The sequence below is a fragment of the Giraffa tippelskirchi genome, chromosome 4, assembly GCF_054371585.1.
Source record: "Giraffa tippelskirchi isolate mGirTip1 chromosome 4, T2T-mGirTip1v1.2.pri, whole genome shotgun sequence".
Classification (NCBI taxonomy): domain Eukaryota; kingdom Metazoa; phylum Chordata; class Mammalia; order Artiodactyla; family Giraffidae; genus Giraffa; species Giraffa tippelskirchi.
Genome location: NC_137278.1, coordinates 195883964 through 195910076, shown reverse-complemented (window position 1 = coordinate 195910076; position 26113 = coordinate 195883964). Strand labels below are relative to the sequence as shown.

The 26113-nt window shown below is 42.2% G+C and overlaps 1 protein-coding gene and 1 non-coding gene across 8 annotated transcripts in view; one reads left to right on the top strand and one right to left on the bottom strand.

The window, feature by feature from the left end:
* Positions 1–798: 798 nt before the first annotated feature.
* Positions 799–26113, bottom strand: part of LOC145544784 (antigen WC1.1-like) — a 45901-nt gene continuing 20586 nt past the window's right edge. For 2 of the 7 annotated variants that reach the window (XM_081587968.1, XM_081587974.1), the window contains 14 exons: positions 16616–16930; positions 12948–13256; positions 12538–12855; positions 7959–8051; positions 7567–7881; positions 6031–6345; positions 5639–5680; positions 5235–5549; positions 4948–4980; positions 4245–4382; positions 3707–3799; positions 3389–3436; positions 2763–2906; positions 799–1086 (listed from right to left, as the gene is read on the bottom strand). In XM_081587968.1, coding sequence (XP_081444094.1) covers positions 941–1086; positions 2763–2906; positions 3389–3436; positions 3707–3799; positions 4245–4382; positions 4948–4980; positions 5235–5549; positions 5639–5680; positions 6031–6345; positions 7567–7881; positions 7959–8051; positions 12538–12855; positions 12948–13256; positions 16616–16930 — 2624 coding nt within the window. In that variant the 3' untranslated portion in view covers positions 799–940. The remainder of the gene's footprint in view (positions 1087–2762; positions 2907–3388; positions 3437–3706; positions 3800–4244; positions 4383–4947; positions 4981–5234; positions 5550–5638; positions 5681–6030; positions 6346–7566; positions 7882–7958; positions 8052–12537; positions 12856–12947; positions 13257–16615; positions 16931–26113) is intronic. The other 5 variants (XM_081587969.1, XM_081587971.1, XM_081587972.1 and 2 more) reach the window with 5 other exon arrangements.
* Positions 11253–11359, top strand: LOC145503992 (U6 spliceosomal RNA). Its single transcript, XR_014051984.1, has one exon. It is a non-coding gene; the product is annotated as a U6 spliceosomal RNA (small nuclear RNA).

Genomic DNA, 26113 nt, shown 5'->3' with positions numbered 1-26113 from the left:
TTCTATCTAGGTTGGTCATAACCTTCCTTCCAAGGAGTAAGCGTCTTTGAATTTCATGGCTGCAATCACCATCAGCAGTGATTTTGGAGCCCAGAAAAACAAAGTCAGCCATGGTTTCCTCTATTTCCCCATCTATTTCCCATGAAGTGATGGGACTGGATGCCATGATCTTAGTTTTCTGAATGTTGAGCTTTAAGCCAACTTTTTCACTCTCCTCTTTCTCTTTCATCAAGAGGCTCTTTAGTTCTTCTTCACTTTCTGCCATAAGGGTGGTGTCATCTGCATATCTGAGGTTATTGATATTTCTCCCGGCAATCTTGATTCCAGCTTGTGCTTCTTCCAGCCCAGCGTTTCTCATGATGTACTCTGCATATAAGTTAAATAAGCAGGGTGACAATATACAGCCTTGACATACTCCTTTTCCTATTTGGAACCAGTCTGTTGTTCCATGTCCAGTTCTAACTGTTGCTTCCTGACCTGCATGCAGGTTTCTCAAGAGGCAGGTCAAGTGGTCTGGTATTCCCGTTTCTTTCAGAATTTTCCACAGTTTATTGTGATCCACACAGTCAAAGGCTTTGGCATAGTCAATAAAGCAGAAAGAGATGTTTTTCAGGTACTCTCCTGCTTTTTTGATGATCCCTCGGATGTAGGCAATTTGATCTCTGGTTCCTCTGCCTTTTCTAAAACCAGCTTGAACATCTGGAAGTTCACGGTTCACATATTGCTGAAGCCTGACTTGGAAAATTTTAAGTATTACTTTACAATCCTTTAAAAGCATTTGACGTGGAACTTGCTAAATTAGCAACACAGCAAAAAGTTACTTTATTCAGAATATTTCATTTTGAACAATTTCCATATAACACAATTACCGGTCAGCATTACTCTATTGAAATACAGTCAATTAGAAAATCTGAGGCTTCATGTCATATTTAATACAACATCATGGGAAAGTCACTGTGGATGTTCCCGGGGCACTGAGTTCCAAATCGTCGTACTCAGGGTCCCCTTTGTCCCCCTGGAGCAGCCACGGGCTCTCTTCTCCTTCCCCAGGATCAGCTTCCTCTCCAAGGATGAACAGAGAAGAGCCTGAAATAGTAAAGAAAAGTATGATTAGAACTGAGACAAAGGGGACCAGACCGTGTTGTGGAAGTGAGTCAAGTAAGTGGTGATAACAAAGCGCCCCTGGGACCCAGGTGTAGGCAGGAGATTCAGGCTATTTCACATCAGTTACAATGAGGATGGATCCCAGCTGTCCTCTCAGATCTGGCCCATGTGGTCTCTGGGGCTTCAGTTCATGTGGAAACCCTGCATCACAGGAGACCTGTGCTCACACAGGAGCTCTGGGAAGACCTGCCTCCAGGCTACACAGTCAGCAGGGAGATGCCCAAGAACGGTAAGAACATATCAATGAATTTAATGTTCTCCTCTCACAACTGACAGACGTGAAAACACCATGAGAGGGAGAGTGGAGACAGGAAGATCTGAGTTCCTCACTCACAAACCAGCTCTGCTCTTAGTTAACTCCAGTTCCCAAATGTCCACAAATAGTATCAAGGTGCAGCCACAGGAGGACCCTCCCCATGGACCACAGAGGCCCGCAGATGGAGAAATGCTCTTTTCTAGAGAATGAGTGTCTTCTTTCAGCTACTGAAAAGTCTGGAGCAAATTAGACTTTAGCTGACCACAAACTCTGGTCCATGAACTACCAACATGGCTTAATGTTAAGGCCACTGCATATCATAGATTTTGTTAGTGCTGACATATAAACAGAGCTCATCTTAAGTTATCAGAATACCTCATGAATTCAATACAGCAGTACATTTTAAAAAATCTCTGACTACCTTTCATGTATAAGACAGCACAGAGGAGTTATCAAAACACTTGTTCTATTTGTGGATTTCATAAATATGCTCAAATAATCAAGTTTTCTTTTCCTTTTGGCCACTGAACAATGCTTGCGGGATTTAGTTGCTTGGCCAGGGATTGAACTTGGGTCCTAGCAGTGAAAGCGCAGAGTCCTAACCACTGGATTGTCAGGAAATGCCCTAATCTGTAAATTTAAATGCAAACATATCACATATAAAGTGAAAATTTATTTTGCAGAAGGCAATGGCACCCTACTCCAGTACTCTTGCCTGGAAAATCCCATGGATGGAGGAGCCTGGTAGGCTGCAGTCCATGGGGTCGCTAAGAGTCGGTGAGCGACTTCACTTTCACTTTTCACTTTCATGCATTAGAGAAGGAAATGGCAACCCACTCCCGTGTTCTTGCCTGGAGAATCCCAGGGACGGCGGAGCCTGCTGGGCTGCCATCTATGGGGTCGCACAGAGTCGGACACGACTGAGGTGACTTAGCAGTAGCAGTAGCAATGGAGACATAAATGCCAAAAGGAGAATGATTCCTCACTGTCAAGGAGTGTGATAGCATTAAAGACAGCATACGGTTGAGATTGTCACGTCCAACTCTTTATGATCCTATGGACTACAGCCTGCCAAACTCCTCTGTCCATGGGATTTTCCAGGCAAGAGTACTGGAGTGGGTTGCCATTCCCTTCTCAAGAAGATCTTCCTAACCAAGGACCAAACCCAGGTCTCCTGCAATGCAGGCAGATTCTTTATCATCTGAGACACCAGGGAAGCCCATCAAATGCATGAGATTTCTGATGTTTTGCAATTCTAGAAAGGCTGGGCATTGAGGAGCTCCAATTCACCATTTCCAAGACAGAGACTGAAGACTGCAGGAGATAAGCTAACCCCACTCACCTGTCTGAGACCTCATCCCATCTTCCTTCACTGGGAGCACTTCCTCTTTGATCCCCTGAGAGGCAGGAGGAGCCCCAGGCACTGGTACCTCTTCAGCATCATCATAATCCTCACCAGGGGCATCAGTCCTCTGATCTGGGGCTTCTGAGGGCAGAGCAGGGGTCAGATGAAACCACAGTAAGTGGGTTGATCTGGGAAATACCTAAGATCCCTTCTGACTCAGAGTTTCTGAGCTGCTAAATAGAGGCACCTTTACTTCAAAAGATTTTCTTTTTTTCTCTAAGACCCTGTTTCAGTTTGAAGTGTCTATAAGCCAAAACATGATTTTACACATCTTTCTCAAAGGAACTCTTATACCAGTGAGCATTACTAAAGCGTTTTGACAAATTGTGCTTTACAGATGTTATTTTTAGAAACATTGTGTTTCTGTTGTGGTTCTGGACACAGAGAGCCCGGCTCCAAATGTGAGACATGACAGAATAGCCAGAGAAGGGGAAGGATGGACTCCATCCTGACACAAGGGATGCCACTTCTCCATCAAAGGAAGACTGTTTCCCTTGCCTCTCATCTCTATGATGGAAACTCTCCTCCCCAACACCCAGCTGAGGCAGGTCCATCTCTATTACCTAGAGCAGATCTGGAGTCATCATTGTCCTCACCATCTGACAGGAAGCCTAATGTGGAGACAAGCATCACATGACACACAGAATGACCCTCCCCACACCCACAGGACCAGTGTTAAGGTTGAGAAGGAGCAGGCCTGGTCCATGCAGTGTAGACGGAGGCTGGGGGCTCACGGGGCTCTGAGCGGCCATCCTACCACTTTGGAGAAGCCGCCTCTGTGAGCATGGGGCATGCGTGGGGGCTGCAGATGCTGACAAGACCCACCCAGCCAATGGGAGGTGACAACCAGAGGCCCCAGGAGGGCAGGCAGAGACACCCACCTGGGCTGCCCAGAAGACCCTCCTTCTGAGTCACAAGGTAATCGAGCTCCTCATACACAGCTTCAGCAAGAGCATCTTCATAGCTGGATAAGGCTGAGAGATCCCCCAGCAGGTCAGAGATGCCACCCCAGACACCCCGATCCAGCAGGCTGAGAGATCCCCCAGCAGGTCAGAGATGCCATCCCAGATACCCTGATCCAGCAGACACACCCTTTATCTCCCCAGTGCTCACACAGGGCTTGTCAGGACCTCAGGATAGCTTCCCACCCCATGCACCTGTTGGCACCTTCTTCCCTCATCTGGCCCTGAATACAGCTCAGCCCCACCTCTGTCTCATCTCACAGGAGAGGCTATGACTTATGAGAGTTCATATACCAGTACTAAAACCTCTGTCTACACAGCACTTAGAGCTCAGCATGGAGCACATGAAATTCTGCAGACTCAGAACAGAGACCTGGCCGAGGTTCCCTTCCTTACACCTGCCCCATCTCCTGCCTCCACACACTCTCCCTGGTCCCCAGTCCCCCTGGCAGCCCACCTCTGCGCTTTGCTCTCCATCTGAACAGCTGAGTCACCAGGATGACGAGGACCAGGAAGAGAAGGGCCCCCAGGATGAGGCAGAGGATCCCAGGCAGGGAGAAGATGCCAGGGAGAGGATTTGAGGCTGGTCTGGTCCCTAAGGAGAACAAAGTAAGAGGGTTGGAGAAGGTCCTGGGCACAGAGAAACCCTCTGTGCCAGAATTTCCAGGAGCTCTGGACAATGGCGTTCCAGTCTCAGATACAAGTACACTAACAGTGACTGGGCTCCTCCAGGGCTCGTCCTCAGACAAGTCAACCTCTCTCCTGCCAGTGCCGCCCCAAGGGAGAGCCAGGGATTGTCAATGAGCTGCCCTGCTGAGACAGCCTCTGAGCACCCGGCTTATTCCCTCTTCTTGGGCTTCAGGAGACAGGGCATCAAACAGTCCTGGGACCTGCACCTCACTGATGAGGAGAAACACTCAGGGGCAGGTGGGAGAACCTTAAATTCTGCAACATGGGAACCAGACCCACTTGGACCCGGGGCATGAGAACATTCTGACCCCGGGGACCAGGGTAGGGGAGTTCCCCAATGTAACACCCTGGCTTCTCCCCAACAGCCAGGGGCTCCTCAGACTCTTTCCTCTCCTGAGCTGTCAGACAGCATACAGAACAGGTCCCCAGAATCTCAGTATTGTCCTCTGCCCATAGATAGAGCACAGTACCTGCTGTAGTGGGGGGCAATGTTGTCCTTGCACCTAAAGAGGAAAAGAGGAGTTTGGGTAAAGTGAATTGGCCAGAATGCAGGGCAGCCCTTTTTTGCCTCTTGAGCCTGAAATCACCCCTCAGTCTCCACAACACCAGTGTCCAGTTCTCCCAGCTCCCCGGTCCTAGATCAGAGCCCCAGCACTGGGACACTGTCTGAACACAAACTCCCCACCACGCCCGGCCCAGCCCAGTGCCCCAACGCTGCCCCAGCTCACCCAGGGTGGACCCCAAGCCCCTCACTCACCAGAGCACCTCACACCAGCATCCTCCTCATGCTTGCAGTCGCTCTGCCCCCAGGGCTCCGCAGCACAGTCCCACAGGGAGGACTCCCGGCCCCCGCACCGCACCTCGTCCAGCCAGATGCTCCCATTTCCAGGGCCAAACACCGCAGCCCGCATGGCTTCCAGGGCCAGGCCACAGCCCAGCTGGTGACACACCACCTCGGCCTCTGCCAGGCTCCAGGAGTCATCGCACACGGTGCCCCAGGAGCCGCTGTGCCAGACCTCCACCCGCCCTGAGCACTCGCTGTCTCCTCCCCTGAGCCGGAGCTTCTCTCTGTCTGAAAAGGCAGCGGCCCCTCCTGTGACTGCCCCTGGTGGGAGGGAGGAGCCCCTGGGAGCCACAGGGGAGGGGTCGGGGCTGACATACCTGTGCAGGGGGCAGCAGTTGGACAGCTCTTGGGTCTTCTTCCTGCAGAAGCAATGATGGGAAGCTCTGTATCAGGGACAGCTGGGGGTGGTCTTGTCCCCAAATATGAGTATCTGTGGTTTTTTTGTCACGGTTAAATGACAAGAGAGCACAGAAGCTACATCATCTACTTGGCTGAGAGGTTCACTGCATCTTATCAGCAGCTGAAATTACTTTATCTAATTAGTTGCTTACCATAACAACAGCAAACAAACAGACACAGAGACAAATACAAATATACACCTACATTTTGTAGACTCAACCAAAACTCATCAATTAGATCTGAAAATATGAAATCATACTAATGACATCCTACATGGTGGGGAGTGACACAAAAACAGACAACAAGTCACCTGCACATGAGATATAGGCTTCCTCCTTTGGAGAGCATGAGTTGTAATTCCAAGGGTCAGAAAGACACTGCCAGAGAGAGGTGTCAGTTCTCTGGCACTGGATTCCATCTACCCAGCGGGGTCTAGAACCTTCCCTAAGAGCAACAGAATAGTTGAGACTTCCACTGTCCCCACAGCCAAGCTGTCTGCAGATCACAGACATGGTGACATCTTCCATCGGGTTGCGGCAGACACTGCCCCAGGTCCCATTGTAGAAAACTTCCAGCCACCCAGCACACTGCTGGTCCTCACTCACCATCCTGAGGGCCAGGAACTCTAAGATTGAAAGGGAGGAGATGGGACACAGTGAGCATTCCACTCAGTTCTCTGGGTTTTCCTCTCCCCCAGAAATAGTGACCATACACTCCTAACCCAGCGGAGGAGATGCCCACTGGGTGATAAGACTGACTTTTACCTCCCTTTCACCTGACTTTATCCATTAATGTCTGTACATCTATTTCTACCACAACAATGTAGATATGAACAGAGAGGAAGACCAAATCGGCCAGCTGCAGTGATGGGAGCTGAATCCTGATTCCTGACAAAACTTCTAAAAGAACATGTGAAAGGAATGTGATGCGGACAGTGAGGTGGTTGACAGAATAATGGACCCCCGGAGATGTCAACAGCCTAATCCCCAAACCTGTGACATGTTACCTTACATTTCAAAAGAGACTTTACAGATGTGATTACTAAGGACCTTGGGATGGAGATATAAAGCTCAAATATTGTGGATTAACCATGTGAGCCCAGCCTAACACATCTTTAAACCTCCTATGCTGAGAAATGCATCAACTTTCCCAGCTCCAGTCAAAGGGAAATGTGAGTGAGGGAGAATGGTCGGAAGAGGCACTGTTGTCTGAAGAAGAATAAAGATGGCTCTGAGCCAAGAAATGAGGCCACACGGGAAACCAGAAAAAGCTGGGAAAAGAGTCCTGCCCAGAGACTCCAGGCAGAACACAGCCCTGTGGACACTGGAATGTTAGCCCACGGAGACCCTCGTTAGACTCCTAGCAAACAGAACTGTAAAGGATAAATCTGTGCTTTCACTATGCCAGGCTCCTCTGTCCATGGGATTCTCAGGCAAGAATACTGGAATGGATTGCCATGCCATCCTCCAGGGGATCTTCCTAACCCAGGGATTGAACCCTCATCTTTTATATCTCCTGCAAGGGCAGGCAGGTTCTTTACCACTAGCACAACCTGGGAAGCCTAGGATTTTCAGGTGTTACTCCCACAGATAACTGCAGAGTGAGCCCTACTTTCAAGTGTTAACTGTAAGCTCTGTCAGGAAACATTACTGAGAAAAAAGGACCAGAATCTCAGCTGATGCAGGAGGAAGTGAAAGCACCCGGTCTTCATGTCTGCTGGAAAGACAGGCTCCATGGGAGGAAGCTTCCTTCTCTGGTCCTTTGAGCGTCTCTCCCTCAGGACTCAGAACCCAGTCCTCCAGGGCCCCACCCCTCCCCCAGCCTGTGGACAGTGTGCAGCGCAGACCTGAGCAGATGACCCCCGCGTCCTCCTTGTGTCTGCAGTCGTGCCGCCCCCAGCCCCAGGAAGGGCACCTCCACACGTGGGACTCTTTTCCTGTGCAGTTCAGGTCGTCCAGCCAGATAGGCCCTGATCCCGCCCCAAAGTGAGCTGACCTCGTGGCATTGAGGGCTTCTCCACAGCCCAACTGCCTGCACACCACGCGGGCATCGTCCAGGTCCCAGTGGTCATCACAGATGGTGCCCCAGGAGCCCTGGTCAAGGATCTCCACTCTCCCGGCGCAGGGACCGCCCCCGTCCACCAGGCGGAGCTGTCTGCCGTCTGAGGAGAGAGAAATTGGACAATGGGGTGGTGACCTCAGGGGTTGAGAAGCATCCTCTTTCCTGTGGGACCCTCACCTGAGCAGTAGGGGGCGCTCTCCTCTGAGGCTGCAGAGCCTGCTGGTTCAGACACGGAGTCGTTGCACTGGGGCAGCACCTGGATATGGTTTCCTGTAGAAAGAGCAATGATCAGGGGTCTGGTTGGGTTGAAGAACAGGAAATTGAATTAAACTAAATAATAACCTAGTGATGGAGTTTGAGATGAAACCTGTAACTGCAGTGAAGTTATTATAAATTTAGAGTTCAGTTTCTCTATGGAGAGGTCTGCTTCTGACAGTGCCACAATTTTTGTTTAAGCTAAGCTTTGCACTGAGAACGACTTAAATAGGGTGTTCTATACCTAAATCTATATCTAAATAGAAGAAGCAAAACAAAATCTTTTCTGAAAGATTTCTAAAAGTTTTCATCTTCCATGTCTGTCACTAAAAGAAGAATAAAAAAAAAAACTCATATAAAAGAGATAAAATGGAAAACCAAAAGGAAAAAGAAGACATTCCCAAAAATTTCCCCAAATATTCAACTATTAGAGTTACCTGACAGAGAATTTAAACAGCCCTGATTAAAGTGCTCTTAAGATTAATTGACAAGATGTGTTTCTTGGCAGAGAAATTTTAACAAGAAAGAAATAAAAGTTTCTAGGGCTAAAAAACTTAATAGTTGAATTTAAGAACTAAAGAATGAATGTATCAGCACATTAGATCAGCATAAGGCAGTTATTAAAACAGAAGATCAGAGGACAAATATTCTTCTATTAGGTTGATGCAAACATAACTGCGGTTGCAGACCATGAATTTTAAATCATTCTAACTAGGCTCAGACATATCTTTATTAATCAAAATAGGAACCATTACAATCAACACATTTTTGCCAATGAGAAATTAGTTTGTTTTTTCCTGTAGTGTAAAGCTGTGCTTTGGGATTTGATGAACTCTTGGAAAGCATTGTCTGCCTCCTCTTGGTTGTGGAAGCATTTTCTCTGCAAGAAGTTGTTGAGATGCTTGAAGAAGTGGTATTCAGTTGACGAGAGGTCAGGTGAATATGGCAGATGAGGCAAAACTTTGTAGCCCAACTTGTTAAACTTTTGAAGCGTTGGTTGTGTGATGTGTGGCCGGGCGTTGCCATGGAGAAGAATTGGCACCTTTCTGTTGACCAATGTCAACTGCAGGTGTTGCAGTTTTCAGTGCATCTCAGTGATTTGCTGAGCATACTTCCCAGATATAATGGTTTCTCTGGGATTCAGAAAGCTGTAGTGGATCAGACTGGTAGCAGACCACCAAACAGTGACCAAACTTGGTGCAAGTTTGGCCTTGGGAAGTGCTTTGCAGCTTCTTCTCAGTCCCACCACTGAGCTGGTCATCACCAGTTGTATAAAATCCACTCTTCGTCACAGGTTACATTTCAATCGAGAAATGGTTCATTGTTGTTGTGTAAACTAAGAGAAGACGATGCTTCAAAATGACAAGTTTTTTGATTTGTGGTCAGCTCATGAGGCACCCACTTATCAAGTATTTTCACCTTTTGGCATTTGCTTCAAAATGCCAAACGACTGTAGAAAGGTCGACATGCAGTTCTTTGGCAGCTTCTCATGTAATTGTAAGAGGATCAGCTTTGATGATTGCTCTAATTGGTTGTTGTCAACTTCCAATGGCAGGCCATTGCACTCCTCATCTTCAAGGTTCTCATCTCCTCTGCAAAACTTCTTTTTTTTTAAAAAAAATTTATTTATTATTTATTTATTTTTGGCTTTGCAGGGTCTTTGCTGCTGTTCAGGCTTTTCTCTAGTTGTGGCGACTGGGGACTAGTCTTTGTTACAATGTGCAGGCCTCTCATTGTGGTGGTTCTCTTGTTACGGAGAACAAGCTTTAGGGCTTCTGGGCTTCAGGAGTTGTGGTTCCCAGGCTCTAGAGCACAGGCTCAACAGTTGTGGTACACAGGCTTAGCTGCTCTGCAGCATGTGGGATCTTCCTGGACTAGGGATTGAACCCGTGTCTCCCGCATTGGCAGGAGGATTCTTTACCACTGATCCACCAGAGAAGCCCTGCAAAACATCTTGAACAACCACTGCCCTATATGTTCATTAGCAGTTCCTGGACCAAATGCATTGTTGATGTTGCAGGTTGTCTCTGCTGCTTTATGACCCATTTTGAACTCGAATAAGAAAATCACTTGAAATTGCTTTGGGTCTAGCATCATGTCCATAGTCTAAAATACATATAAAATAAACATCAAGTAATAAACCATTAGCAAAAAAAGCAAGAAATACACATTAAATGATGTGTAACATAACCACATTTATTTAAGAATACATTCCAATATCAAATGGCAAATTCCAACAATGCAAAAACCGCAATTACTTTTGCACCAACCTAACTATGGGTCACCTGGTAAGCGTCCTGGTTATAGTGCTGTGTAACAAATTTTCCCCCAAAATTTAGCCACTGGAGGAAAAAATATATACTTCATTTTGCTTAAGACTTCCTGAGTCAGCAATTTGGGAAAGACTCAATAGTTCTGTCTTGGGGTCTTTCAGTGCTTGCACTTAGATACCATCTGAGGCTAAAATCAGCTGAGAACTTGACTGAACCTGTGGTTACGTAAGGAAATTCCTTACAGTATTTTAGCAGTAAAGGGACATCATGATGGCAACCTAATCCAGAAAGATTTTATATGTTCAGAGAGAAATGAGACAGGATGAACCAAAAACTAGCATTGAGGGACTCCAGTTAAAGGTCATCTGGAAATGTTTATATTATTCTTATAACTTTTCAGTAAGTCTCAAATTACATCAAAATTTAAAAAAAAATGTTAAAAGGTGTAAACAAGTCAGAGATTATTCATTCCTAGGACACCTTCCATAAAAGAAATACTAATAACATAAAAAAAATAAAATAAAATGCTTAGGAAAAATGTAGAAGAAGGTGGACAAAACTTCTGAGAGAAATTCAAGACCTAGCTGAATGGAGGGATATAGTACATTCCAGTATTCTTGCCTGGGAAATCCCATGGACAAAGGAGCCTGGTAGACTGCAGTGCATGGGTAACAAAAGAGTTGTATGCAACTTTGTGACTAAACAACAATAAAAATTATGTCAATGAATTGAGAGATCCAAAGTTGTCGAAGTCAGTCATTCTCAAGTTTCTGTGTAGATTAAATCTAATCTTAATCAAAATACCCTTATGCTTATTTTTTAGGGAGTGTAAAAATTAACAAGCAGATTTCAAAATTTAGACAAAATACAAAACAGCAAGAATGACCAACACAGTCGGTAAGAAAAGGAACAAAGTTAGAAGAGTTAATATAAAGCAACTCCAGTGCTCGCTTCGGCAGCACATATACTAAAATTGGAACGATACAGAGAAGATTAGCATGGCCCCTGCGCAAGGATGACACGCAAATTCATGAAGCGTTCCATATTTTTTAGAGTAATTAGCCCCCAACTAAAATAAATAAATTTATTTAAAAAGAGTAACTCCAGTAAATTAAAATTATCTAAAAGTTATAGTAACTAAGAAAATGCAGTATTGGTGCAAAGATAGACAAATGATACAGTGGAACAGAATACAGAGTCTTAAAAAGGACTCAGACATATGTGCTCTTCTGCTTAAGATAAAGGTAGCACTGCCAATGGGGAAAAAAGTCTTTTCAGAAAAAGATTCTGAGCGAATTGGATGTCCATGTGAAACGTGACTTATCTTACACAGATATCAATCCCAGAAGGAATGTACAATTACATGCAAGAGAAAAAGAAATTTTTGTAAGATACTCTTAAGAGAATATTTTCATGATCTTGGAGTAGGGAAAGTTCTTTTTAAAGGGATATAAGAAGTATTAAATATACAGGGAAAAGTTGGTAAGTTATATTAATATTTCCTTCAAATTAAAAACTTGCTTCATGAAAGGATACTGTACCATCAAGAAAATGAAAAGAAAAGACCAAATGCTAAACAAACAAAATAAGTAACATATATTTGCGCCCAAAGTCATTGCCATGCTACATTATAGCATCATATTTATAATAGTCAAGAGCAGGAAACAACTCAAATCTCTAACATCAGTTGAATGGATCAATGGCCATGTTATCAATGAAAGCAATATTCTACAGTAATAAAAACGAATAGAGTACTGCTATAAACAACATTATGAGTGAATCCTAAACATAACGTTGAGTCAACAAAGTCACACACAAAAGAAAACACACCGCATGATTTTATGTAAAGTTCAAAAGCCGATAAAACACTCAGTGGTAGTAGAGGTTATAAGCAGTTTTCCCTGGAGAGGAGGGAGGCCACAGTTATTGGAGGCAACAGTGACTCTTGGTGCTGGGAATGTTCTCTTTGCTGCTCTGGGTACATGACTGAAGTCTACACTTATTGCTTATACAGTTTTCTATGATCATATGTCAATAACAATCTTGCTTTAAAATATATTATTTCCCTTCACACTTCTTGCACTAATCTGAAAAATGAGTTAACAATGAGAAACACCATATTTCATCATGAAATATCTTCCAAAGCCAGTTTTTCCTCACTCTCTGCTCTTGGGGACATTTCACTCCAGGAGCATCCTAAGTACCAGTAGCCCTTCCCTCTCTCTTACCTGAGCAAATCACAGAGGCCGTGTTGCCATGGGAACAGTCAGGACCACCCAAGGCAGTCACAGGGCAACCCCACAGGAAGGACTCAGCCCCTGAGCAGTGAAATCGGGCTGTTGAGATCTGGTCACCTCTTTCCACCAAGTGTGATCCTCTGGGGGTGGAGATGGCGACTCCACAGCCGAGCTGACGACAGACAACATTGGCATTGGCCAGACTCCAGTGGGAGGCACAGAGCGTTCTCCATCGTCCAGAAATATTTATCTCCACCTGCCCCTCACACTGAGAGGAGCCGTTTGTCATGAGCCGGACTTCTGAGTATGCTGGATACAAGATAACAGAATTTCAGAAACATCTCATGATTTCTCACCTGAACAGAGTGTGCAGGGAGGTTAAGTCCTGACCTGAATCTCACCTGAACAGACAACCTGAGCAGCTCCATTGTGGTGACAAGTGGCCCCTGGACAGGGCACTCTGGGGCAGGACCAGAGCTTACGTTCCTCTCCCTCACACCTGAACTCTTCAGCCCAGACCCGGCCATCAGACTCTCTGAAGAGCTCCTGTCCCAGAACAGACACAGCCTTGCCACATCCCAGCTCTGCACAGATGACCTGGGCAGTGGGGAGTGTGAAGTTTCCATCAGATACTGAGATCCAGTCTTCTCCAGAACGTACTTCTACTCGCCCTGAGCAGGGTCCATTGTCTCCAACCAGACGCACAAATCCTAAGAAAACAACAACAAGAAATCCAGCGAGTGCCCATAGTCCTGGTTTGGGAATCGGAAACAACGTCATGGGCAATAATGTGAAAACTTTTCTTTTCCAGGAGTGGCACCTGGAGAAAGAATTAGACCGTTATTCTCAGAATTTCATGAGCAAAGATTTTCATGAGCAAGTTTCTGAAAAGAAACTCTGAAGGATTTTCAGGTTCAGTTTTGAATAGCTGATTTCCAAAAACATGCATTTTGAGGTTAATTAGGAATGTGAATTCCCTATCTAGAGGACTGGAAACTACAAAGTCCAAGGATACTGCTCTGTAGTGGGCACCAGACTCAGGTTCAGAGCTGAACTAATCCAGAGTGAAGTAGATCCATGGGCCTCAAGAGGTTAGAGGACTAAGAGCCACACAGGGTTAGAAGGCCATCCTGAGATTTCTGGGGCCAGAATACTGGGCAATTTTCTCTCAGGAACTGATACTCAAGTCACTGAAGATAAGGAAAATCATGTGGGCTGGATTTGTGAGGGCTCGCTGACAGTAGAGAGACTTCTGGCTAACCAGAGGAAAGCTATACATTATAACAAGTTTACTGTTATGATTTCACATATATTTCTCATAATTTTTTATGGTGAAAAATTCCAAGAATTTCTTAGGTGACCTGATTTTGAAAAGAAGTTGTCCAGAGATCAGTTTGGATAGGAAGAAAGCTCAGAGTCATAGGAGGAGGGGCTGGCCATAGCCATCTTTCTTGAAAGCTTCGAATTTATCAAAGAACCTGGGAGAGAGTCAGTTCTCAGTGGGAGTATGCAAAACAGCTGAGGTTTTTGATTACTTCATACTAGACATGTGAATCTTAGGAAATGCTGAAGAGTGAAGATAAGTTAATGTATTTTAATCCTGTCTATACGCTAACTGTTTGTTCCTTTCCTATTTGGATTCTTGAGCAATAGCTACTATGCTGTAAAGAAAGAGAGTAAGAGAAACCGAGCAGAGGGCAAATAGTTAAGTGAAGTGAAGTGAAAGTCACTCAGTCATGTCTGATTCTCTGCAACCCCATGGACTAGTCCATGGAATTCTCCAGGCCAGAATACTGGAGTGGGTAGCCTTTCCCTTCTCCAGGGGATCTTCCCAACCCAGGGATCGAACCCAGGTCTCCCGCATTGCAGGCAGATTCTTTACCAACTGAGCTTCATGGGAAGCCCAAGAATACTGGAGTGGGTAGCCTATCCTCCAGTGGATCTTCCCAATCCAGGAGTCTAACTGGGGTCTCCTGCATTGGAGGTGGATTCTTTGCCAACTGAGCTATGAGGGAAGCCCAGAGAGCAAGTAAGCCATACGTAATTTAGAGATTTTTCAAATTGCAAAAGCTTCAATATGGATGAAAGATAGAAGGTTTGGGGAAAATATTTGTCCAACAAGTTTTTGACACATTTTATCCCCTGTGCTCCTCCCATCAACCACTTCACCCTGCTACCTTTCCCATTTCTCCCACTGCAGACAAGAGAAAACAATCTTAAGAACCACGAATGTGTGGAAAGGAAATTCTGAAAGGGAAGAACCTCTGCAGGAGTGGAGTGAGGTAGGGTGTGTGGTAGGTTAAATGGGGAGTGGATGGGATATGAAACTGAGAGAGAGACCAAAGAAAAAACTTGTGATCATGGTTTGAACTTCAGGGACCATATTTTGGGTAGAGGAAGGTAATCCAAATTAAAAAGAAACCCACAACATAAAACTCTTTCTTTAACACATTTGTCTGGTTTTGAATATGCTCATGATAATTTATGTACATGGTGAAATTCTTTCTGGTAAAGGATTCTGGTTATATAAATATGTGAACTTTGAAGGTTCAGAAGGAATATTCTCTCAAAATAAAAATCTACTACAGAAAACAGGAAAGAACAGAAAAGACTTGAAGGATCAGCTTGACCACTTATACAAGAGTGAATAGTGAGAGAGAAGATGGTCTGCTTGCCTTTTATTATTTATCACTTTCATCTCCCCAGAGAGACACAGGTTAGAACTCCTACTCTGGTCTGGTTGGGAGTTTGCTCATAGGTGACACATTCTAATTAAAACATTTTTACTCGACACTTGTTAGTTGCTATATTAACCCCATAAGATTACAGATTAGGTAGAACACGAAAGTAATATTTGTTATATGCTGTTTTATGTACCCTGATACATGTTAAATGCTCAAATATACACTGAATAATCAGTAAAGTCTTATACACATAAGGATAGACTCCTCTGAGACAAATTATGACTTCTTTTTTGTTTTCTATTTGATTTTAAAATTTACGTGGAAGATTATGTGTGTGAAAATTGCGAAAAAGTTTGTGAAATAGAAGGTTGATGTCAATGGATGAGAATATTAAATATAATAAAAATATATCCTTCTCTGGTCTCTTGCTGCACAGACATCCTGCATCCTTAGGCACACAAAGCATCCTCCACACCACACCTGGACCATCAGTGCTGCTCAGAACACAGTGCCTTTTCCAGCTCCTATTACAATCCCTCTCCGTCCCAGCTACTATAACTCTCTTCTACCCTCTTCAAAAATTACATCTGTCCCCTTATTCCTATTCATATCAAATAAACCCCCAAATTCAATTCTCTTAAATCATTGAGTCATCAGATATAAACCATATAATTTCTTCCCATAAAACACAGAAATTGTATTGCTTCCACTTTTGACTTGTCAGTGTATGGCTAAGTAGTCTTCCAAAGTTTTGGCCTATACAGATGTCTTAAAAGAAAAAATGGGCAGAGACTCTTTTATAGTAACAATGGAAGGAGAACCTATGACTCAGAGCACTTCATCCAGAGTTCTCTGGTCTTACCTGCCAAGACCTACGAATATTTACATCTAAAATTTCAAAAGAAACTTGCAATTTGGCACAAATCCATCAATTCCTGTCTGATCTGTTTAGTGACATCCTCTGCACCTCCACTCCTACTAACCTAGTGCAAAATAGTGTCTCACACTGTACGTACAGAAACAACTCCATCCACGGAGGTGTATCCTCATTCTAGCCCTCCCCTCCCCTAGGCTCATTGTGCAAAGGGATTTGTGTGGTGATTTGAAAATGTCTCATGTGATTGATCTTCATCTTCATTATGAAGATCAATTTTCATTGGAATGGTAGATTAAACTATGTCAGGTAAGATCACTGGAGAAGAAATAGCAGAGACTTACAGCAGGAAAGTAAATAAGCACATCACCCACAGAAGCTTTGTGCATTCAGGGAGGATGTGTCTGTCTCAGTCCTTTCTAGCCACCTATATCCTATTGCCCCAGTGATCAGACACCAGCGTCCTTGGAACTTTTCATTCGGCCGCCACAGGGCAATACACAGACGATACCTGAGCAGATGACTCCTGCATCCTTCTCATGAGTGCAGTTGTGCAGTCCCCAGCCCCAGGAAGGGCACTTCCACACGTGGGACTCCTTTCCTCTGCAGTCCAATAAGTCCAGCCAGATAAGCCCTGATCCCGCCCCGAAGTGAGCAGACCTCGTGGCATTGAGGGCTTCTCCACAGCCCAGCTGCCTGCACACCACGCGGGCATCGTCCAGGTCCCAGCCGTCATCACAGATGGTGCCCCAGGAGCCCTGGTCAAGGATCTCCACTCTCCCGGCGCAGGGACCGCGCCCGTCCACCAGGCGGAGCTGTCTGCTGTCTGAGGAGAGAGAAATGGGACAAGGGGGCATTGACAGGGGGATGAGAAGGGTCTTCTGTCCTGTGGGACCTTCACCTGAGCAGTAGGGGGCGCTCTCCTCTGAGGCTTCAGAGCCCCCTGGTTCTGACAGGGAGTCATTGCACTGGGGCAGCATCTGAGTCTGGTTTCTTATAGCAGTGATAAGAGAATAATAAGGTTGAAAAGGGGCAAAAACAGGAAATATTACTCTACCGAGTAGGGTGAGACAGATGTATTAACCTCTGATTTGTAGAGTTCTGCACAGCATCTGAGAAAGATTTACAGGAAATGTTAGCCTCTCTACCCGGAGCAGTTGAGTGAGTTCAGAGTCACAGGAATGGGCTGGCTGCTGGAAGGATTCCTTATAAACATAGGGCACGTTGGTGCCCTTGACCTGAGAGTTAAAAGGACTAGATTCAAGGAAATGGAGTCAGGAACCGGCCTCATCAGAAGCCTCAGGTAGCAGCACAAATCCTTTACTGTTAGAATTGTTCTCTTTGGTACAGTCAGGCAGAACTGAAAAACAAATGGACCTTGGAATTCTTAGTTTGGCCCAGAATATTTCACTGATGTTTCTAAGCTTCAGACTCCAGATCTGGATACTTAGTTTAAAAAAAAGTGATCCCTTTGAGTGGATTAAGCAACCTTGCATTAGAAATGTGTCTGGTGATATTGATTAACATTGACCAGATTCGACTGGAGATCATGTAATGCTGCTTCTTCTCTCAAGTAAATATTATCTTTTCTTGCACTTTGTGTCAGGAGTCGCTATTATTCAAATTTGGGGGTTGTTTGTTCTCCAGGGGGAAAATATGCATTCCTAACTTTACCATAGAGCAGAAATAGGTTAAATTCTTGCTCTGAAAGTACTTGAACAAACAATATTGATAGACTCACTGTATTATTCTTCTTTAATACATAAAAAGCAATGTAAAGAAAGGTTAAATGATGTCTATTCAGTGTTGCACTTTAAGTGAATGATGAAGTAGAGAATAAAATCTAGACTTTTGTACTTCCATGAAGAATGGAGGGGTTCACAGCAGGCCAATGGTCTGCTGGATACAACTTTAAATGCTATAAAATGTTAGATAAAAATGAAGATAGTAGACATTTGTGGACACAATATTAACTAAACATGCTAAGATTCTAAAGAGTGGAAATCATTTCATTGTTAGCCAAGGACCTGAAGCTTCTCTTTCTCTATACTGCTACTGCTAAGTCGCTTCAGTTGTGTCTGACTCTGTGCGACTCCATAGATGGCAGCCCACCATGCTCCCCTGTCCCTGGGATCCTCCCGGCAAGAACACCGGAGCGGGTTGCCATTTCCTTCTCCAAGGCATGAAAGTGAAAAGTGAAAGAGAAGTTGCTCAGTCGTGTGTGACTCTTAGTGACCCCATGGACTGCAGCCTACCAGGCTCCTCTGTCCATAGGAGTTTCCAGGCAAGAGTACTACAGTGGGGTGCCACTGCCTTCCCCGTCTCTTTTTCTATGGGGATTTCCCAATTTGTTGCCTGGGTTAATGGAACAAAGTGGGACAGAGAAGCCTGAACGATTTGGGGGTTACCTGGTGCTGCGGTGACAAAATTGGAGACTTGAGAGCCTCTCCCATAGAGCAGATTTTCTCCTCAAACATCTGCCCAGTAAACACACTGTCAAGGGCAGGAGGCCAAAGAACTGTGTCAAACACCTTGGAAACAGAGTGGATATTCCCTCATCCTCCTGAGTGCTGAGCTACCAAAACATTCAGGTTTTCGATTATAAACTCTGAAAGCCCATAACACAGGGGCAGAGAAATCAGAGATAGACTGAGTGCTACCAATACTGCAACCCAGACTTGTTACAGCTCAATTCTAGCTAGTATCTAGACATCTGGGTGGTCTGAACCCCTTTTCCCACTTGCTTAACAAAACAGAATATGAATCCTTTCAGATGTTAGAAAATAAAGCTGGAATATCTTATTTTTTTATACATCATTTCTCTCATTCAGTTAAAAATTACATGGCATATAAAGAGATGGATGACAGGACACATTGAAAAATTGAAAAAAGGAAGGTAAGAGAAGGCAGAGACACACATACTAGACATGCTGGAGTTAGCAGATAAGGATTTTAACTACGAACAATGTGTTCAGGGGAAACAGGGAAAGGAAAGAATTTCAATAGGTGAAAAAATGAAAAAATTTAATAAATAATTGTAACTATAAGAAAATCAAAGGAACAGTTACCAACTGAAAATAAAATATCTAGAATTAAGAACTGAATGAATATGTTTAAAAGAATTTTAGACAGAACTGAACACAAAATTAGTGTCTTAGAGGAGTCCTTAAGTTGAGAGATGAGGGGGAAAAAGAGAAGGAGGAGAAGAAGAAAGAGGGGAAATAGGAGGAGAGGAGAAACAAAGACAGTGTAACGGAAGTAATACTTGAAGATATAATAATTAAGAATTTTTAAAAAATGGATGGAAGGCTATGAAAACCTCCACATCTAGTAAAGCTGCAGAAAATCAAAGGAAAATCTGGAATAAATTTATTTAATACCAAAGAAAGAAAAAAAGAAGAGAGAAAGGAACATGAAGCACACAGGTCAATTAAAAGGAAATGGTAGATACTAACTCAACAATGTCAGTAATTGGATTTGCAATCTAATTACAATGGATTAGATACTTCAAATTAAAGCCCCTCTACTGACTGATAAAACAACAAAATTCATGTAAATGCTACCTGCAAGATACTCACATTGTATATGAGAGCAAAGAAAGGTCAAAAGTAAAATGATGGGGGAAAATTGTATATATTATGTGAATACTAGGCTTTCCAGGTGGTGCTAGTGGTAAAGAACCCGCCTGCCATTGTAGGAGACATAAGAGACGTGGGTTCAATCCCTAGGTCAGGAAGATCCTCTGGAGGAGGGGATGGCAACCCACTCCAGTATTCTTGCCTGGAGAATCCCATGGACAGAGGAGCCTGGCTGCCTACAGTCCACAGCAAAGAGTTGGACACGACTGAAATGACTTAGCAAGCATGCACACATGTGAATACTAACTGTAAGAAAGTTGCAGTAGTTATAGCAAGGTCACAGAAAGGAGACTTTAAGGGAAGGTGTGCTAATTTAGTTAAAGAGGATATTTTCATGATTATACAGTGATACACCCTTAATAAAGATATTGCAGATATCAGAATCCAGGGAAGATATCGAAACATAGCTTTGGAATACAGAATAATACTTGACAGAATGAAAAGAAGAAATAGACAAAATCACAATCAACCTGGGGAACTTTAACATATCTTTTTTGATACCATGCAGACCAGGCATACAAAACAGAAGGAAGACTATAGTAGATGTAAAACAGCACAATCAACACATTTAGCTAAAGAACATATGTAGAGCAATGCACCCAATAATGAAAGAATTCATATTGTTGTAAATGTATTAGAAACATTTATCAAAAATGACCATATGATAGGATAAAAACCTTCAGATAATTGAATGTATACAGAGTATTTACTCTGACCACAGTGTAATTAAATTAAGAATTAGTAAGAAAATATGGTTAGCCATCCCTATTTGGAGAAATTAAGCAACACCCTTCTGAAAAGATCTGAAAAGAGTCTGGGAATAAATTTAAACATTAGAAAATATTGTGAAACAGTGACAGCAAAGATATGATATAACTAAATTCTTCTAATGCAGCTAAAGTAGTGCTTAAGGGAAATTTATACCTTAGATCTAGAAAAGAAAGGCTGAAAATGAAAAAAAAAATGTGAGCTTCTATTGAAGAAACTAGGAGAAGAGAAAATAAAGCCTAAAGTATACAGAAGTTGGGATTAACAAAGAAAAGAACAAAAATTAATTAAAAAAAAATAAGGTAAGGATGGTGGTAGTGATGGTGGTTTAATCCCTAAGTCAAGTCCTACTCTTGCAACTCCATGGACTGTGGCCCACCAGGCTCCTCTGTCCATGGATTTTAGGCAAGAATATTGGAGTGGGTTGCCGTTTCCTTCTCCACGGGATCTTCTCAACCCAGAGATTGAGCCTGCATGTCCTGCATTGCAGGTGGTCTCCTGCATTGCAAGTGGATTCTTTACTGCTGAGCCACCAGGGAAGCCCAAGGTAAGCATGATAGAGAAAATAAAGGAAAACTTTTCAAACATGGCTCATTGAAAATTGATATCCACTGAGCATACTAAACAAGAACAAAGAGAAAATGAAGTTAACAATACCAAGAATGAAGAAACATCACTATAAATCATACAAATCTTTTGGTCATAGTTTTATTGAGATTAAATTTACATATCTAATGTGGATAAATACTCAGAAGGTTTTCAATTTCTCCACAACCTTGCCAACACTTGTTCTTTGTTTTTTTTTTTTTTAAGTCATAGCCATTTTGAGAGTTGTGAGATGATATCTCTTATAGTTTTGATTTACATTTCCCTGATGACTAATAATGTTGAGCACATTTTCCTATACCTATTGGCTATTTTTATATCTTCTTTGGAGAAATGTCCATTCAAGTCTCTAGCCAATTTTTTAATTGGGTTATTAGGGTTTTTTTTCTTGCTGTTGTTTTGCTCTTGAGTTGTAGGATTTCCTTATATATTTTGCAAATTGTCTATTTTTGCCTGTTCTTTTGGTGTCATATCCATAAAATCATGAAATAATGTGTATTTATTTGGTGAGGAACTAAATTATCAGGTATCTAAAATGTAATTTGTATCTGTTGAGGATATTACAACATCACACACAGTAAAATAAATTCAGATTCAGTAAGGTTATAAATATTCTTTACCAAAATTATAAAATTATTTAAAGAAAATAAAATGATTAAAAGCTACTTTGAGATGAAGAATGGCATCTGAAACACTGCATTAAAGGCAGAATTCATAAAAGTAAAACATAGTATATTTGATCACATAACCACACCACATACACAACCCTAAAGACATATGCAAAAATGGGGTAAATACTTTCAGTAGTATTTAAGAAAAGCAGTAAGTGGTGTCAATTTGTAGAGAGTTCCTATAAATAAATGAAATTTTAAACATTCTAGAGAAAAACAATAAACGATGATGGAAGATATCTTAAAGATATCTGAAATATTAAGTATTTACTTGTTTATCGTGTCCACATTCCACAACAAATACACACACATATATACCCCTGAATGAAAGTTCCACTGGAAGCAGGACCTTACATATCTTATTTACCCTGTGTTTTTGCTATTCGGATGGTGATTGCGCATTCACCGTTCAGCAAGAATGCATGGAGAAGCTTTTCTAAATACCATGATGGGGTTTGATAAATATTTATTGAATGAATAAGTAGATGAATAAAATTCAGTGAAATAGAATTTCTTTAAATTCATGGTAATCAGCAAAATAGTAAAGCAAATATAAATTAATGGTAATGTTTTCTGGTAATAACTGGTGCATATTAAAAGTAATTAGTCCATAAGCACAGAATTAATTTATATTCAAATTTCCACTTACGCAATTTTTAAGAAGTTTTTCTTAAATGTATTTTCCGCTATCCTGGGTCTTTGGAGCTGCATGGGGGCTTTCTCTAGCTGTGGTGCCCAGGCTTAGTTTTTCCGTGGCATATGGAATCTTCCTGGCATGTGTACATGTGTGTGCTAAGTTTCTCCAGTCGTGTGCAACTCTATGTGACCCAATGGACTGTAGCCTGCCAGGCTCACCTGTTCATGGGATTCTCCAGGAATGAATACTGGAGTGAGTTCCCATGCCCTCCTCCAGAGGATTTTCTAGACCCAGGGATTGAACCTGCATCTCTTATATCTTCTGCACTGACAGGCAGGTTCTTTACTACTTCCTGGACTGGAGGTCAGACTCATGTCCTCTGCATTGACAGGTGAATTTTTAACCACTGGACCAGCTGGGAAGCCCCACTTATGCAATTTTCAATGGACAATTATTAAATGAATTCTAAGCTACTGTTATGTGTCATTCAGTATGACATTGGTCAAGCAAAGATTGCTGTAAAGAGAGAAAACTCTTAAAAGGGGGAATATATAGAAAAAGTCAGAAAAAGGCAAATAGCTACCTAGTAAAGCAGAAATGTCTGCAGTAGACTCAAATAAATGTTCTAAGAAAGATTTGTATTTAGAGGAAGCAAAAATAACAACAATAACAAAAAAAGACAGAAAAGAATTGTAACTGAAAGAAATACACATAAGTTCAAAAAACACAATAAAATGGAAGTGTAAATGGTTCTTGTCATAAAATATGAAAACCTGTGTATTCTCTCCACAGCATCCTACCAAACTTCCTTCCCAATGCATACAGAGAAGAGCTGAAAAAATGATGGCAGGGCCTCTGTGAGGTGATTGCTCACTTTCAGGGTCAGAGACTTCACCACAACCTATTTTATGGTGCTTTATTGTTGAAAAAATATCATAAATAAAAGTCCAATAGTTTAACACTACTTTGGCCTTTGAATGAAAAGACAAAGAGATGAAGAAAGAGATGCAAGGAAAGGGACAAATCTCTGCTTTTGAAATATCTATCTCATTTAGTTTAATCTATCTCATTTTCTCATTTGTGGATTTCAGGCAATGCCCAACATACCATTCAAGGTATACCTGAATGGGGTGTGTGTGGAGGGTAGGGAATAAGACAGAGAGAAATGTTGAAGGAAGTAAGGTGATATGGTTTGACTATTTGTCACCCCACTGACATTTCTTTTTTTTTTTTTTAATTCCAATTCCCATTGTAATGGTATGAAGTGGTAGAGCCTTCTCAAACTCTTCCAAAACAGATGAAAAAAAATACTTCCAAAGCCATTTTATGAGGCCAAGATTATCCTGATACCAGACAAGGACACCACAAGAAGAGAAAAGACTAGCTAATATCCCAAATAAACATAGATGCAAAAATCCTCAACAAAACATTAGAAAACTAAATTCAACAATACATGAAGAGAATACTGGACAACCCACTCCAGTATTCTTGCCTGGGAAATCTCAGACAGAGGACCCTGGTGAGCTACAGTCCATTGGATCGCAAAGCATCAGACACAACTTAGTGACTAAACAACAACAATAATAACACCACCAAGATCAACAGAGATTTGTTCCAAGGATGCAAGGATGGTTCAATATTCACAAATTAATAATGTGATACACCAAATAAGATAAAGACAAAAATCATATCCTTTCAACAGATGCATAACAAATATTTGACACAATTCAACAGCAATTTATGATACAAAAGATCTTTACAAGTAGGTATAAAGGGATTATACCTCAACAAAATAAATATCATATGACAAACCCTCAATAAACATCCTACTCAACTGTAAAAAGCTGAAAGCTTTTCTTTTGAGATCAGACACAAAGCAAAAATGCCTACTCTCATCACTTTTATTCAACACAGTTTTGGTAGTTCTAGTCAGAATCATCCAGCAAGCAAAAGAAAATAAGAACACCCAAATCTGAAAGGAAGAGTCAAAACTGAGACACTATTGAAAACTTTAAGTCTTTGTGAAAGATATTAAAGAAGGCACAAATAAATTGAAAGATATTCTGTGCTCGTGGATTGGAAGACCTAATATTGTTAAAATGCTCATACTACACAAAGCAACCTACAGATTCACTACCATCCTTATCCGAATTTCAATGAAAATGTTCACAGATATGGAACAAACAATTCTAAAATTTGTGTGGAACCACAAAAGACCCTGAATAACCAAAGAAATCTTGAGAAAGAATGATAGAAGTGTCATGCTTCCTGATTTCAAACTATATTACAAAGCTGTATTAATCAAACAGTACGGTATTGCTATAAAAATGGACACAGAAATCACTGGAACAGAATAGAGATCCCAGAAATGCACCCAAATATATGTGGTCAATCAATTTATGACAAAAAAGTAGAGATTATATCATCGGGAAAGGACTGGCTCTTCAAAAATGGTGTTGGGAAAGCTGGACGGTTACATGCAAAAGAATGAAACTGAAAAACTCTCTTACACCATTCACAAAAATTAACTCAAAATGGATTAAAGACTTGATCATAAGTCCTGAAAACATAAATATCCTAGAGGGGCTTCCCTTGTGGCTGTGGTAAAGAATCCACCCACCAATGCAGGAGACTCAAGTGTGATCTTTGATCCAGGAAGATTCCACATGCCACGGAACAACTCAGCCCATTGGCCACAACTGTTGAGCCTGTGCTTTAGAGCCTGGGAACCGCAACTGTTGAGCCCACATGCCACAACTACTGAAGCTTGGTGCCCTCCAGCCCGTTCTCCTCAACAAAAGAAGCCACTGCAATAAGAAGCCTGTGCAATGCAATGAAGAGTAGCCCCTGCTCACTGCAACTAGAGAAAAGCCTGTGCAGCAACAAAGACTCAGCACAGCCAAAAATAAATAAATTTTAAAAATTATTAAAAAAAAATCCTAGAAGAAAAAATAGGATGAAAAGATCCTGACATCAATCATCATGAGGATATTTTGGGTTTGATGCCAAAAGCAAAAGCAACAAGAGCAAAAAATAAGCATTGGAAATACAGAAAACTAAAAAACTTCTGCACAACAAAGGGAAAAAGTCAACAAAATGAAAAGGTAATTTATGGAGTTGGAGAAAATATTTGCAAATTACATTTCTGACAAGGGTTAATGTCCAAAATACTTAAAGAATTCATACATTTCAATAGCAAAAGCAAACCAACAAACAATCTGATTAAAAAATGGGCAGAGGACCTGAATAGACATTTTTTTCAAAGAAGACATAAGGCAGGCCAACAGGTACATGAAATGGCACACAATGTTATGTTATCAGAAAAATGCAAATCAAACTATAATGGGGTAACATCTCACATCTGTTAGAATGGCTTTTATCCAAAAGACAATAAATAATAGGAGTTGGTGAAAACGCAGAGAGAAGGCAAAACTTGTGCACAATTGGGCAGGTTGGGGGGAATGTAAGTTGATGCAGCCCCTATGGAGAACAGTATTGAGGTTCTTCAAAAATTAAAAATAAAACTGTCATATGGTTCATCAATTTCACTTCTGGGTATTTATCTGAAGGAAACAAAACACCAACTTGAAAAAATATGTGCAACCCAATGTTCATTGCATCATTATTTACAATAGCCAAACAACGTAAGTCTTCACTGATGGATAAATGGGTAAGGAAAGTGTGATATG